Here is a 14,410-nt window from a genome sequence, read left to right as displayed (position 1 = left end):
GTTTTAACCTATTCCATCTTCCGTAACACTAACAATATGATTCAACGGTCCAAGGGATGGAACAGCTCCCCTTTGAGGGCAGGCTGAGAGGGCTGTGGCTGTTCAGCCTGAAGAAGAGAAGGCTTCGGAGAGACCTGATAACGGCCTTCCAGTATCTAAAGGGGGGCTATAAGAGAGAAGAGCACAGAATATTTATCAGAGTCTCTTGTGATAGGGCAAGGGGAAATGGTTTCAAACTAAAAGAGGGGAGATTTAGATTGGATATAAGGAAGAAGTTTTTCACAATAAGGGTGGTGAAGCAATGGAACATGTTGTCCAGAGATGCGGTGGATGTCTCTGGAGACATTTGGGGTCAGGCTGGACGGGGCTCTGAGCACCCTAATCTAGCTGTAGGTGTCCCTGTTCATTGCAGGGGAGTTGGACTAGATGGCCTTTAAGGATCCCTTCCAACTAAAAAGATTCTGTGATTATATGATTCTCCATTTAGAACTGTGTGCTTTCATTTTTGCCGTCCTATTTGTATGAGATGTATCTGCGAGGAGCAGAAGGGAGAAAGTGTGAAAATGATAATGAGTACGTTTTATTTTATATTTAATGCTGCTGGAAGTAAATTGGAGATGGAAATTGTCCATGTAATGGATCTTTGCTATAGAAAATTATCTTCTTTTGGCAATGAGGTACTGTCTGCCTCAAGGGCTCACACACAAATCTTGACCTCTGAGCAGTTGCGTGTAGTGTCTTCTCCATCAAGAAAATTGATGCATAATGATCTGTGGCAGGTGCTCACACATTATATCTTTCCTGTCAAAAGTGATAATCTATATTCTGTATAGCAGATTTGATGGCAAATATTTTGTACTTTGCTGCTTTTTCTCCCCACTGTCAGACTTACTGAAGGAAAATCGTGGATAGTTTTTAAATGTCAGCTTCTTATTATCATATTACCATGTCTGCCTTTGAAAGTAGCTTTCTGCAAGAACCACAACACAAGAGTAAGAGAAATACATTTTCATGTGGTTAACTTTAAAAAGTCAGTATTTTTAGGTCTTAATTTCAAAATCAATATACTGTGTACCTTTGGAATCTTCTTGGAAAAAACTGTCTATACTTACTGAGCATACTTTGCATGTCCTGGGGGTATAAAAAACTTCTCTTGAGGTTGTTCTACCTAGTGACTGACTCAGAGGCAGAGAGAATTGGATTCTTATGTTCTTATTGAAATTGTTTGCCCCAAGCAGGGCCAAAGTTTGTTCTTTTTCTACCTGTTCAGCTCTATTGAGAGAAATATCCCTCATTCTGTATTCTAACAATGATTCTATCAATTCTATCAAAAAGGTAAATTTGAACTCTGATTTCTCAGATTGTAGGACTGGTCAACGAAATCTCAGAGCATAGAGAAGTGCTTTTCCCATTTCTGGACCGTGTCCTTTTGCCAAAACTGAACAAAGCATAGAGGTATTTCCAAACTTCCCTGCCACCAGGCAAACTCCCCTAGGCTAGCAGTTAGAGTGGTGGTTTTCAGTCTGTAAGCCATGGATTCATGTGGGCTTCTGGTCCGCCTCCAAGAGATCCACAGAAGGGAGCCAACAAAAGCAAGCTCATCGTTTATATGAATTATTTATCAGTGTCTGCTGATAAAAATAAATTCAAAACACTGAAATAGGTGATGAAAGTATGGCACATATATATTTACAAAAGTATTACAGGCCTGAGGACATGGCAGAAAAAGAAGACAACAGTATTTACAACATAAGATTTACAAATGTAAATGAGGTCTGGATTTCTCTTACACATGAAATATGTGTATAACCAGATGTTTCAAGTTGAAAGACGAAAGCTTACACTCAGAGAAGTGTCTGGGTTTTCCATACAAGAAGAGATAAAAAAAACAGACTTGAAGCTACTTGATGCTTAATTATCAAACTCTTATTTAAAAATGAAATCACGAAGTAATTAGAAGCAAGAATTTCTATAGTACTGAAATATTCAAAACATTATTCTCTACCACTGAGAAGTAACTCACTGATGAATGTCTGCTACTGAAAAGACAGCCTGCAATATCTCTCCCTTCCCTGCTACTTCTAAGCCCTCAAATAAGAACAGAACAGTCTGAAGCAGTGAGGGTAATAAGTTTTCCTTTCGATGTCTGAAGATTTAGAACAATCCAGTTGAAAGAAAAATGTAATCCTACCTATGCTCCATGCTGGGATTGGAGCAGGGTAAATGCCACAGTTATGTCTGAATGTCAGGTTGTGACTGTTAGAGATGCTGGAGAGAACATTCCAGGGAAAGAAGCAGGGTAAGAAGGATGGCCCTCTTGTGTCTTTTTATTAACACAAATTAACATCAAATCTAACAGGGGCATATTCCTGCACAGTGGAACTCAATAAAATGTCACTTAGTCAATGAAGGAAATGATAAACTAGGTTGTTTTTTAATCATCCAGCTAATAAAAGCAAAGACAAATGAACACGTATTTATTTATCTGCCGAGCTGTATGTATACAAGGTTAATTGAAGAAGCAGCAGAAAAGCCACTGAAAATAACTTCAAAAATAAATGTTCTCTAGGATGCTACTGTTCCATAATATCTATTTCAAATATAATTTGCTCTTAGTTGTTTCTGCAAGATGTGAACACATCAGCTGAGATTCTCGGTTTTATGGAGATGAAATAATCACTGGAATGAAATGTTAGGTCATAAAAGACAGCTAAAAATGAAGCAGTCTGTACGAGCTGTCAGAGAGGAGGATGGTCCGCCCTTCTGAGCACAGAGGAACCATTATACCGTGGTTATTTTGAAAGAAATTGTCTAACTTATTATTCTCTTCCCTCCCTTCCCTGTTTTTTAATGCTTGTCTCCTCAGTGCATCCTAACGTGAGCCAGGGTTGCCAAGGAGGGTGTGCTACATGTTCGGACTACAATGGATGCCTGTCATGTAAGCCCAGACTCTTTTTTGTTCTGGAGAGGATCGGCATGAAACAGATCGGAGTATGTCTTTCCTCGTGTCCAAGTGGATACTATGGGACACGGTATCCTGACATTAACAAGTGTGCAAGTAAGTGCTGGATAAGGGGAAGCACACAGCTTTGTTTGTTCCCTTTTGAATGCTGCGTCTCCTTAGGAGACAGGACAACAGAGAAGCAGACGGACAGACTGAATCTTATTTTGTTCAGTTCTTTTATAGTAGCGCAATAAATACTAACCTAGGCAAGGAGTTAAGGTGAAAACCCACAAAACTGGCTAAAGCTCAGGGCTTCCAGCTCTGCATAAATGACCTGCCTGTGTGCTGAGAGCTGGCCTCCTCTACTCCCTCACACAGAAGTGGATCACCAGCAGGCCACAAGCACTGCCTTACAGAGGCTGCTCAGCAAGTTGGAGTGGCAGCAGGGCTTAGGGAAAGCTGAAGGCCACTGAGCCTTGGAGACTGGGGCAGTTTAGCTCATTGGCCTTCCCCCTGAGACATGGGGAAATGGTGGCTGGTGGCTCTCTGGGTAGATGTGTTTTGTTTTGGTCTCTTTATAGCTCATCTTGCATGCAGTGTAGTCCTGTAAATGCCTGTACCAGATGGCAAGGTCTCAGCCTGGTTTGGGGAGGTTTCCTGATTTGTGTGCCTGCAGGCTGGGAAGCAGAGAGCTATTATATTCTAAAAAATTCTCTTATTTACCATTTGGGTAACATTTTGACCCCATTATATATTTTGAACCATAAATGAACTGGTTTTGCAATATCCTTACCATTCTCTTTCTTTCCCTACCTCCTGTGATTTTTGTTGTTGAGTTCACTTTTTAACCCCACAGGTGATATAAAAACATAAGCGTGACAGACAAGACACTCTTCCAGAATTTACCTGGTACTAAAAAGTTATTTAATGAACAAACCCTAGAGCAAAATCGTACAGAGTAACATGACACTGTAAAGTACTTGCTCACTTTTTAGCAGTGTGTGGCCTTGCGTATCAAACATGGGCTGTGTCATACACAAATTTTTGCTTAGTTATTTTAAAAGCACCTGAGAACTGGGAATAAATATATTGTTTATGATGATTTTAAGCAAATTCTAAATATTTTATTTCTCCTGGATGGATGGAGATAGATAGTGTGGAACTGGGTCCAGGACCTGTAGCTATATACACTACAACTACTGTGTTGTTGTTCTGATGAGCTGTGCCCTGTCTTCAGTTTGCATAGGTCTGCAAGAATACAGGAAGCATGTGACCATTCAGAATCAGACCATGCTTATTAATTTCTGACTCATACTAAGTTCACTTGTTGTGGCCCCTCAATGTACGTACAGGTCATAAGGGAGACCTAAAAATAATTATTAAGTTAATAATATCATTAACCTCCAATAATTTGAAGACTTTAACATTGCTAGAGCCTTGTAAAGTGATTTTACCTTAAATTATATTGTATTTGACTCTGTGGTGTTTTGCGACAAAGAGCATCAGTGTTGTGTCCCCTTTGCATTTCAGAATGTAAAGCTGATTGTGATACCTGCTTCACCAGAAACTTCTGCACAAAGTGTAAAAGTGGGTTTTACTTATACAGTGGAAAGTGCCTTGAAAAGTGCCCCGATGGGCTGGAAGCCAACAACCACACAATGGAGTGCACTAGTATTGGTAAGTCCAACCCCACATAAAGGCCCAGCCCTGCCTGCTTTCCTCATGGGGATGGGGCATCTGTAAAGGGCACGAGCTGCAAGATGCAGCTCTGGGAAAGGGCAGCTCAAATCCACCCAGGAAATGTTCTGCATCACAAGGTGCATTCCCCAGCACAACAAACTTATGTCGCTTTATAAAAATCAAGCTTGGTTGTGCCCCAAAATACAGCCCCGATGCTAAGGGCAGTTCTGCCTCAGGAAAAAAGGCCCATTTCATCCTGTTGGCTTGGCCTGTGCTGAGGTAGAATGACATCCACCTTTAGCTTGAACTGTTACAGTGTTGGCTGCACCACTACCGTCAAAGGTATAAAAATCTCAACGCAGGCCTTACACTTATCTTAAAGTTTAAAATACTAACTCCTGTGCTTTCAGTCCTTTGTGCTATCTGTACCTTCACAGCCTTCACATGTGTGCACCAGCATCTTGAAGCTTACATTCCCAGAGGTGAGGGCTAGAAATTAAAATGGTATTTGTGCATAATCACCCGACTCCAGAAAGTGAGGATTAAAATCAGATGGCAAATAGCATGGCGCTCCCTGTGAAGGAGTGAGATTGGCGGCACTGCTCTGGTGACTCATGGCTGCAGAAACGAGAGCTGCTTTTATATCTCTTCAGCCTCTGACTCACAAGCTCCAATTCTTCAGGCCAGGGTGATTTTAGAGGTCACCACACCTAGCTGTCTGCTTCATCCCTCTGCCACCCCTGCAGCCGAAAGCAGGAAGAGTGATGTATTTGCCTGTGGGCTGCTGCCATTCATGTCCCCTGCCATGGGCATGCTGAGGCTGCAGCAGGGCTCAGATTATTTTGGTGCACTGGCTGTGAACTGTGGTGGCTGCGGGCTGTGAGCTGCGGTGGGAGCAGTAACTTCTTCAGCCACCAGCAACCAGGGAGCACTTAGGCACAGCCTGGCCATACTGGAAACCTCCTCCTCCACAGCATCATGCACATAACTCTCCCTGGCAGAGCCCTTTTGGCAGGGCAAGCAACTCAGGAGTAAAAATAATGTGCACTGGTCCAGTATTTTCTTTCTCAAGTAGTTATTAGTTCAGGTGGTAGTGACGGTATTTACGGTTTTATTTTCTAGCAAAGACTTTCATCTTTGGAAGCAATTCAGGGGATAATTTTTGTTTCTTGGTGGCTGTTTCCAAGTGCTGTAGACTTAGCTGCTTTAACAATGAGTCAGTCTTAACTCGGAAAAGCCATTTAAAGTTACGGAGGAAAAACAGAACCTTTCTGTGCACGTGAAGGGCAATTATTTTAACAGGAGAGCTCCAGTGTAATGTTAAAACAAAATTACCCACATGACAGTTTACTGAAGGGAGGCTCAGAGATTGCCTGAGATCAGTTATATTTTTAAGTTTTGAAAAATTTTGAAGTAAATTCTGTATCTGGAAAAATGTTGACTTATGAAATCATTCTTATAGAGAGGCAAGAAGTTTCTTCGTCTTTAGCAGAGGTTCAGGTTCTTAAGTAACACACGAGAAAGCAAATATTTACTACCTTTTATTAAGAGTAGGATACTGAGGAGGTGGGACAGAAATAGCACAGCTATTAAGACCATGTTTTGAAGGTCCAGGTTGCCCACATTTTTGTCTATACTTTCTGGGCAAGTGCCCAGTGGCATACCTTTGAGTTCCCAATAGTATGGGATGTGCATTTAGACACTGTAGTTTAGAAACTGCAACTTACACTTTTCTAAAAGGCTATGTCCCTCATTACTGCTAAATTTCCTCTGCTTTGCTAACTTTACACCTTATATGTGTTCCAGATCTATCACTATTTAAGTTGAATGCCAAGCAAGAGATAACGGAAGATGCTTGGTTCCTAATGTAATGTTTCTGTAACAGTTGTTATTTCATTATAACTCTACTGATATCCAAATTCAATACGTCTAGGACCAGCTGCAGCAGCTTGACACAATTATTTCCTTCTCCTCTCTCCTGTTTAATTCCACTAAAACCAAAAGGAGCTCTATCTCCACAAAATCAAAGCAACCTAAGAAAAGATCCCAGAAACTGATTTCATTGAGACCAATTGTGTTGTTGCTGCCCTGTTTCAGGAACAGAATTACAAAACAGCACATACAAAATAGCATCTGACATAATTATTTGACATTATTGTATGCAGTATACCTTCAGTAGTACAAATTTACTCAGTTCACTGCTTTAAATCCTGATTCATTTCATTTGTGTTTGTTAGTTTTTAGCTGATGCAGAATGAGATGTATGTACCATATGCATAATGTATACAGAAATATATTGGCCAGGCTCAGCGTGTCCTATGTTTGTTGCAGTGCACTGTGAAGCTAGTGAGTGGAGTCCATGGAGCCCTTGCACAAAGAAAGGAAAAACATGTGGTTTCAAAAGAGGAAATGAAGTAAGGGTCAGAGAGATCGTACAACATCCGTCAGCAAGGGGCAATCCTTGCCCAGCTACAAGCGAGAGCAGAAAATGTATGGTACAAAGAAAGAGATGTCAGAAGGAAGGAAAAGGTACCACGTTATCATCATCATAATTTGAGTTTTGTATTGTACTTGTTTAAATATTCACATCTGAATTCTTAAGCCTCAATTGCTGGCTTCCCCAAAGCTCCCTTTGACGTGACATTCTTTGGGCTGAAGGGAGCTGTGCCCTTCTCTGGTGTAAATAAAGTTCTAATGCTGCTGAAAAAAATGCACTTTGTGTGATCCAGAGCACACAGGGTGGGTAGGATGGGAAGATGCACTCTCTGTGCGTTCTGCTGAAAGAACTGCCAAAATGAGGTGTTGCACGTGAAGCAAAAAGGTCCATTATAAAACACGGCATGGTAAAAGTTGTTTGTTGAGTATCAGACAGTCAAATTTCATGGTTCAACCATAAGATTCCTCTGAACGGGTTCCTATGTTATGCTCCTATGCAGGTAAGCCTGTAAGTCCTACTATTGCAGCGCTGTGACCTCTCTCACACCCTGACCTCTTTGTACTAGCTCTGGTTGAAAAATGTGGCATGATCTTGCCATCTGTGTATGGCTTGCATAGTTCCAGAGTAGGAGAAAGACCACAACACTCTGTGGCAAGCAAGGCAAACTCCACTTAACACTTACAGGGACAAAGCATCCACAATTTCTTTGGGCAGCCTGTTCCAGCACCTCACCACTCTCTCAGTAAGAAACTTTACCCTGACATCTAATCACAGTGTCCCCTCCTTTAGTTTAAAACCATTCCCCTTTGTCTTATCATTATCTAGCCTTGTAAAAATTTTATTTCCCTCATGTTTATAAACTCTCTTTAAATATTGGAAGGCCGCAATGATGTCACCCCACAGCCTTCCCTTCTCCAGGCTGAACGAGCCCAGTTTCCTCAGCCTGTCTTCATAGGAGAGGAGCTCCAGCCCTTGGATCATTCTTGTGGCCCTCTTCTGGACCCTATCCAAAAGCTTCACATCTTTCCTGTATTAGGGATCCCAGACTTGGATGCAAGATAGAGCAGTGTGGCTGCCTCAGGGGAGCAGCCAAGACAAGCTATTTATAGATTTCTTCCTGCTTAGACTACATATTCAATAAGTCCATGAATATTATCACTTCTGCTCCTGCACAGTGGCACAGCTTGAAGCACAAACCTGTTAGTTCACTGTAACTGGAAGAAAAGAGTAATTTTTAATACAATAGTTACAAAACAATGCAATAGTCAGAACCAAAAGTATAGTTTTGAACTTTGAGACTGAGAACTGTTGGTTTTGTTTGAGGTGATAATGATGTCGTGTGTTTGCTTATGGTAATTTGGCAGCATTCTCAGATTGGATTTTTCCTCTTGGAGAATTGTCTGTTGTTCATACGTAGCAAGTACTTTAAAAGAAACTCCTCACCTATTTTACTGTCAATCCTTATTTGAGAGGATCTGAGCCAAGCCGTATTTGAAAAGTACTGCTCACCACAGGAATTCCTTTAAAATCACAAATCTTTATGTTTCCGGCAATGTGCATAAAACCATTATTCTTTTCTTTTGAGCAAGTCACACACTGTATTCTAGTCTGTTTCACACTCAGTAGACAATTCCTTTGAAATTTATGCAGATGTCACCTACATTCCAACAGCTATGTTCCAATACTGCTTACACCTTTAGGATTTGCATGTGTATGGCTGAGAGTATTTTTTTAATGTTCTGAAAGACACCACTGTACGATCCTCTGTAATATTACCCACAAATGTCTGTCCCATTCATTTTTGTACACCTTCAAAGAGAGATGAGTTTATTTAAAATAAAATGAAAGGTAATCCTTAATAAAACTGAGGAAATTCACACGTGAAATATTAGGTTAAAATAGCTTGAAGGAATGGATTAGGCTCAAAGTTTTCCTTATGTTCCTACTGGGTTAGGGAAATGAGGCTTTCCAACTTAATCTCCAGGCTGCTTTTCTTCCCTACTGCCACTGTCCCTTATTACTCCAAGAGAAATTTCTGTTCGCCTTCAAACAAGAGAATGCTTGTACAAAAAGCCAAAGCAAGCTCTGTTCTTATGGCTAGCTAGTCCAGTCAATGAGAAGAGAGGGAGTTAACAACAAAAACTCTTTTGGACAGGAAAGGGAAAGTAAATACATTTGGACTTACTGTTAAGAAGTATTGAAAATGCTATTTTGCATTGTACAACTCCACACTGCCACTTGGGGATTGCTTTGGAGACTAGCTTCCGCAACATCAACTAAGTCTAGCAGCGGACCTAGCAATTACCAACAGTGCTGCTATCTTTCATCTGCAACCACGAAGACAAAATTAGTTCAGTCAGTCTTTGCCATTTCCATGTTGACTATATGTCTGTGGCCAAGGGTGTAAGGGCAAAGACCACATCATGACGGGGTATGGTCGTCACAGATGCCTCAGTGACTTTGCTCAAGAAGTTGAAATCAGAGACAGGATGTTAGTCATTTCAGTTGCTGCTATCTCAGAGAGGCAAGTGCATGTTTCTGGAACAGTTACACAGAACAAGATAAGACAAATGAAGATGACTTTTTGTTTCCATCTGCTAGTATGCCATTAAAGCTGGTGAGATCCAGTATAACTCTTTTTTTTTTTTTTTTTTCCCCTCTCTCTGTTTAGTAAATTGAGTTTTACTGGGAGAAGATGCTAGGGTTTTGAGTGAATGTTTTCAGATGACTGTGATATGAAGAAGAAGTCCTATCAGGCATCTATTAAATATGCAAAACTAGCTGTTAGCTAAAAACCCCAATCCATTTGTCGAGATTTTACTTCAGCTGAAAACAATGTAACTTTATACAAAGTTAAAATACATAGGTCACAGTGAAAGTAATGCTTCCTATTAATTTCTATGATAACTGCAACCAATACAAAGAGCACAATAACACTATTTGATAGAACAAATTCTCTTGGCATTGTCAATATTATCAAATTCTCTCATAAAACCATGACAGCTGCAAAACACTAATTTTCAGCATAATCACCACCATTAGCTATGCATTTTTGCAGCGATGAACAAGAGCCTGCACGCCGCACTTGTAAAAATCTGCACCAGCATAGGTGACCCACTGTTCCACAGATGCTATGATGGTGTCATTACTAGGAAAATGCTGCCAACACAGTCCATCTTTCATTGGTCCAAGTAGATGGAAGTCAGAAGGTGCCAAATCTGGACTGTACTATGGGTGTGATAGGACAGTCCAACCAAGATTGACAATGTGCTCCGCAGCAAACTGGCCTGGGGCCTGGCATTGTTGCAAGAGGAAGGTTGTATTCTTCTCTGGTCTGACTCAAAGTTAAAGCCTTCAGCTTAGTCAGTGTTGCGATGCCATGGTCAGAGTTGATGGTTTGTCCAGTTTCTAGGAAATCTGGAAGGATCACTAATTTCCTGTCCTAAAAGACAGTGCTCATCTCTTTACCCATTGAGGCTGCATCTTTTTCTTTGATGGGGAATTCATGTGTTGCCACTTCATGTACTGCCATTTTGACTTCAGCTTATGGTGGTGATACCACATCTCATAAATGGTAATGATGCGATTCAAGAAACTGGATCAGCCTCATATTGATTTAATAGATCCTGACAAACTTGCATATATTGTTCTTTCTGTTCCTGTGCGAGAATTCAAGGGACCCACCTTGTGTAAGCTCTGTGATATTCCAGCATTGCCACCATCATTTCCTTCCAACATAGAGTTGCTGATATTCAGCTCTGTATGCAGTTCCCTGTTGTAAACCAACAATTGGTGGATAAATAAATGCTTCATATCATAGTCTGACAGCTGTGCATAACCATCCAGAACATGGCTTGTCTTTCATGTCACTGTTGCCACTGCTGAAACACACCACCTACTGCCTCACTGTGTTCACGTCTGCTGTTTGGTCTCCAGAAGCATTCAGCAAGCATCAGTGAATGTCAGCGGGTGCCATTTTTTCTGCACAGAGGAATTCAGTTCCACACCTTCACTTCATACACATTTCCAGGTCACACACCATTCTGTCAGATTGCCCTTCTGCTGCCATCTGTCACATAGCAACAAAATGTAACAGAATATTGGTGGGAAGGTTCAGCCTCTACTGCCAAAGCACCAACATCTGCTTCTGATGTCGTGGACCAACATAACATAGGAGGCATTACTTTTGGATCAACCCTGTTATTACACAATAAACTACTTGCATTCAGTTAACTTAAACTTGCTGATTTACCTACCCTAAGGTATACACTCTGATCCCACATGGATTCATGTAACAAAGGAGCACAGAAGGCTCCTTTAGTATCTCTAACAATAGCAATAAAATCTTCAGTTCATGTACTTTTAATGTGCATCAATTTCATTGGTGACCAGATAAGCTGTCCCAGGCAGCACAGAGAAAGAGAGCCTCTATTAAAATAAGAGAGAGTATGTAAGTTGTATTACAATTTTAAGGTGTACGTGAAAGTAGAGTAGGGAAGGAAGCCATTTGAAATCAGTAGAGTTTCACATTTTGCACAAGTTTTGAACCATGGCCCATAAAATCAAGGTTTAGTGATCTCTGCAACACAAAGAAACCCCTCTGTAGCCACTTGCATAAATATGTGCCACAGCAATGTGTTTATTCCTGTAGTAATATCAATTTCTTTCTGAAAATTCTGGACTCTGGAGTAGTTGCTTACTCATTTTGTAGATTTTTTTTTTTCATACTGGACAATTTGAATTTGATGTGTACTTGATTTTTACAACAAGGGTTTTGCCTTCTGAGAATTCAGAGAAGGCATGACAAGATGGGAGTCATCACTGAGCCACCTAAAAATTAGTTGCCTATGTCTAAGAAGGTCTTTGATGTATCATATTAAAGGTGGGATACTGCTCTTGGGGAGGGGGATTCGTGCACCATTAGATGGATCCCAAAAAGGACAAAATGATTTTTTTCACCAGAAAGAGCTCCCTTTTCACAATGACTGCTAAGGACAGCCCAGTGTGAATGATGTGGATCTCACCTGCTAACTTCTTAAGCGTAACTACATGGGAAAATAAGATATTTCAATCACAGCTCATTTTGAAAGTCAGATCCTCTCCCCTGCGTATAGCTTGGTGGTATTTAAAATAAAAGGATTGGAGCATGTGAGCCAGAGAGCCATCACAGTGCACTGTTCTCTAGACTAACTGTGAGAGATGGGGTGTTCTGTGTGAAGGTCACTCGTGTGGTTGTGGTTAATGACCTTACTCCATGGTGGGTCACAGGACTTCTGAAGCTTCAAGATGAACACAAAGCTAATTACTGCATCCCTGTGTTTACATTCTGCATACGCCAGTGGGTCATAACACTGGCCTTTGTGAGCCTGAGTTACTATAATTGAGGAATTGAGTTTGGTTGTTTATTTTCTGTTTGTTTCTGCCAAGAGGACCTCTCATTTCCTTTCCTCGCAGGGGTTTTGACTCTTTAACTTTAACACATTTCCAGCCCCCAACACCAGGGCTGTTGAGACTGGGAATTCCTTAGTTGCAACATCAAGGGAAATGGCTTTCTGGAAATACCTTGAGCAAGGCAGGACACAGAGAGCACAAGGCTGCCCACCACCTCTGGCCTGCACAAATGGTCACCATTTAGAAAAGAGATCTTGGGGGAGAAGGGTTAAGAGGGGAAAAAGAGGATCAATGTGAGTCAGAGAGATTTGTGAATCCAAAATAGATAATAAGCAAGTATGTACAGCTCGAGAATTCAAGGGCTGGAAAGGCAGGGAAAACCCATTTTAGACTTCAGTCAAAGCACTTTCAAAATTTAATCGAAGTTAGGCATTTTTGAATGTCATATTATGTAACTAGCTGCAAACTAAGATCTTAAAATCCAAACTAATTAATACTAACGTAGCATTTTGCTACAGGTATGCTTACTTTGTGTTAGGGCAAACATCAAATTCTCACTGTACCTCCCAGTTCTGTCAGGCATACACACTGTGCAAGCAGGCAACACAAACTTGCTGCGAGTCTTTGCACATACAGTTCTACACAGTGTGGCAGACATCTCAAGGCAGAGAAAGAAGTGGGTGGCCAGCTCTTCCTGTACAGTGAGTGAATCAAAAAAAAAAAGCTGACTGCATTCTTCTATTAAAATGTGGATGACACGAGCGCACTTCTCCCTAGATCACTAAACCAAATAAGGGATAGAAATCAGCTCTTTTTCCAGTCTTCCCTTCTGGAGGTTCCCTGTGCTCCAGAAGTGGCCTGCAAACATCTTTTAGGTGTCTGAACTCTGTAGGAAAAACAGAACGTCACCAACTCCTCACCCTCCACCCTTCCAAAGTGCCCATCCATTCAGCACCAAATTTCAAACATCTTTCTAGTATCTTCCCTCTTGAATAAAAATGTTTGGGGAGGTGAAATCTACATGTATGTCCACACTGCTAAGGAAAAGCATGCAAAGATGCACTCCTTGACCACAAGGCCAAGGAGCATGTTTTGGTTTGCATCCAGAATAATTGGGGCAATTCTCCTGATTTGGCTGGTGGAGAGAGAAAGGGAGCTGGTGCAGGTCAGAGTCCGAAACCAAACTAGCAGTTATGCAGTGCAGACACAAAAGGGCCTTCCTTTGTTGCACAGCTGTACTGTAGCAATCCTCAGCACCTTCGTATCTGGTGGCATCACATTACTGTGTTCCAAGGAGAGGAAAATAGGAAACTGTGGCTACTGTCTTCTCCCAGCTGCTGGGCAGAGATCGCTTGCAAAAGAACAGAATATCTTTTTGTCTTACCCTACATCATTTCCTTGATCTGCCTGCATGTCCTCATTGATCCTTTCTCTCCACTTCTCACAGCTGGTACTTCCAAAGTCCTTGCCCTAACTTCTAGCATTGTAAGGAGCTCTTTCAGTGGGACTTATTCGTCACAGCTGGAAGAGGAAATCAGCCTCTTGCAGGCTGTGTGCCATAGCCAAATATCTTGATAACTTTCTTCTCTCTACTCCCCAGAAAACCAGAGCAAGCTGTTTTCTTGTCCTTCGGCAACATTACCACAGAGTGAAGATGAAGGGAAGAGGCTACTGACAGCAGGGCTTACTTACTTGGCCCTTGTCATCTGGAGATCTAAAACTCCATTTTGGCCTGTATGACCTGGAAAGAAGAACAAATGCAAGAAAGCAGTTTGGTAGTACATCCATCAAATTTAGTCCAAGAATGCAAAATATTTGGTGTATGTGAGCTACAGAGTAAATCTGGCAGTGGGTGTTTCAAGTTTTAATGGTGACACACAGAGCACTGTTTAATCAGCTAAATCCTGAGCTGTGGAACACTTCCATGTATAGCAATGCTGTTATAGCACAGCAAATTG

General features: G+C 41.3%; 1 protein-coding gene across 1 annotated transcript in view; it reads left to right on the top strand.

Moving 5' to 3' along the window:
• The window catches only part of RSPO3 (R-spondin 3), a 59,241-nt gene that overhangs the window by 31,515 nt on the left and 13,316 nt on the right, over positions 1–14,410 (top strand). The window contains exons 2-4 of the mRNA NM_001319025.3: positions 2,867–3,058; positions 4,475–4,621; positions 6,956–7,153. Of these exons, the coding sequence (NP_001305954.2) occupies positions 2,867–3,058; positions 4,475–4,621; positions 6,956–7,153 (537 nt within the window). The remainder of the gene's footprint in view (positions 1–2,866; positions 3,059–4,474; positions 4,622–6,955; positions 7,154–14,410) is intronic.

Source organism: Gallus gallus, chromosome 3 (genome assembly GCF_016699485.2).
Source record: "Gallus gallus isolate bGalGal1 chromosome 3, bGalGal1.mat.broiler.GRCg7b, whole genome shotgun sequence".
NCBI lineage: Eukaryota > Metazoa > Chordata > Aves > Galliformes > Phasianidae > Gallus > Gallus gallus.
The sequence above is the reverse complement of the archived record's forward strand: the minus strand, read 5'-3'. Positions and strand labels throughout refer to the sequence as shown.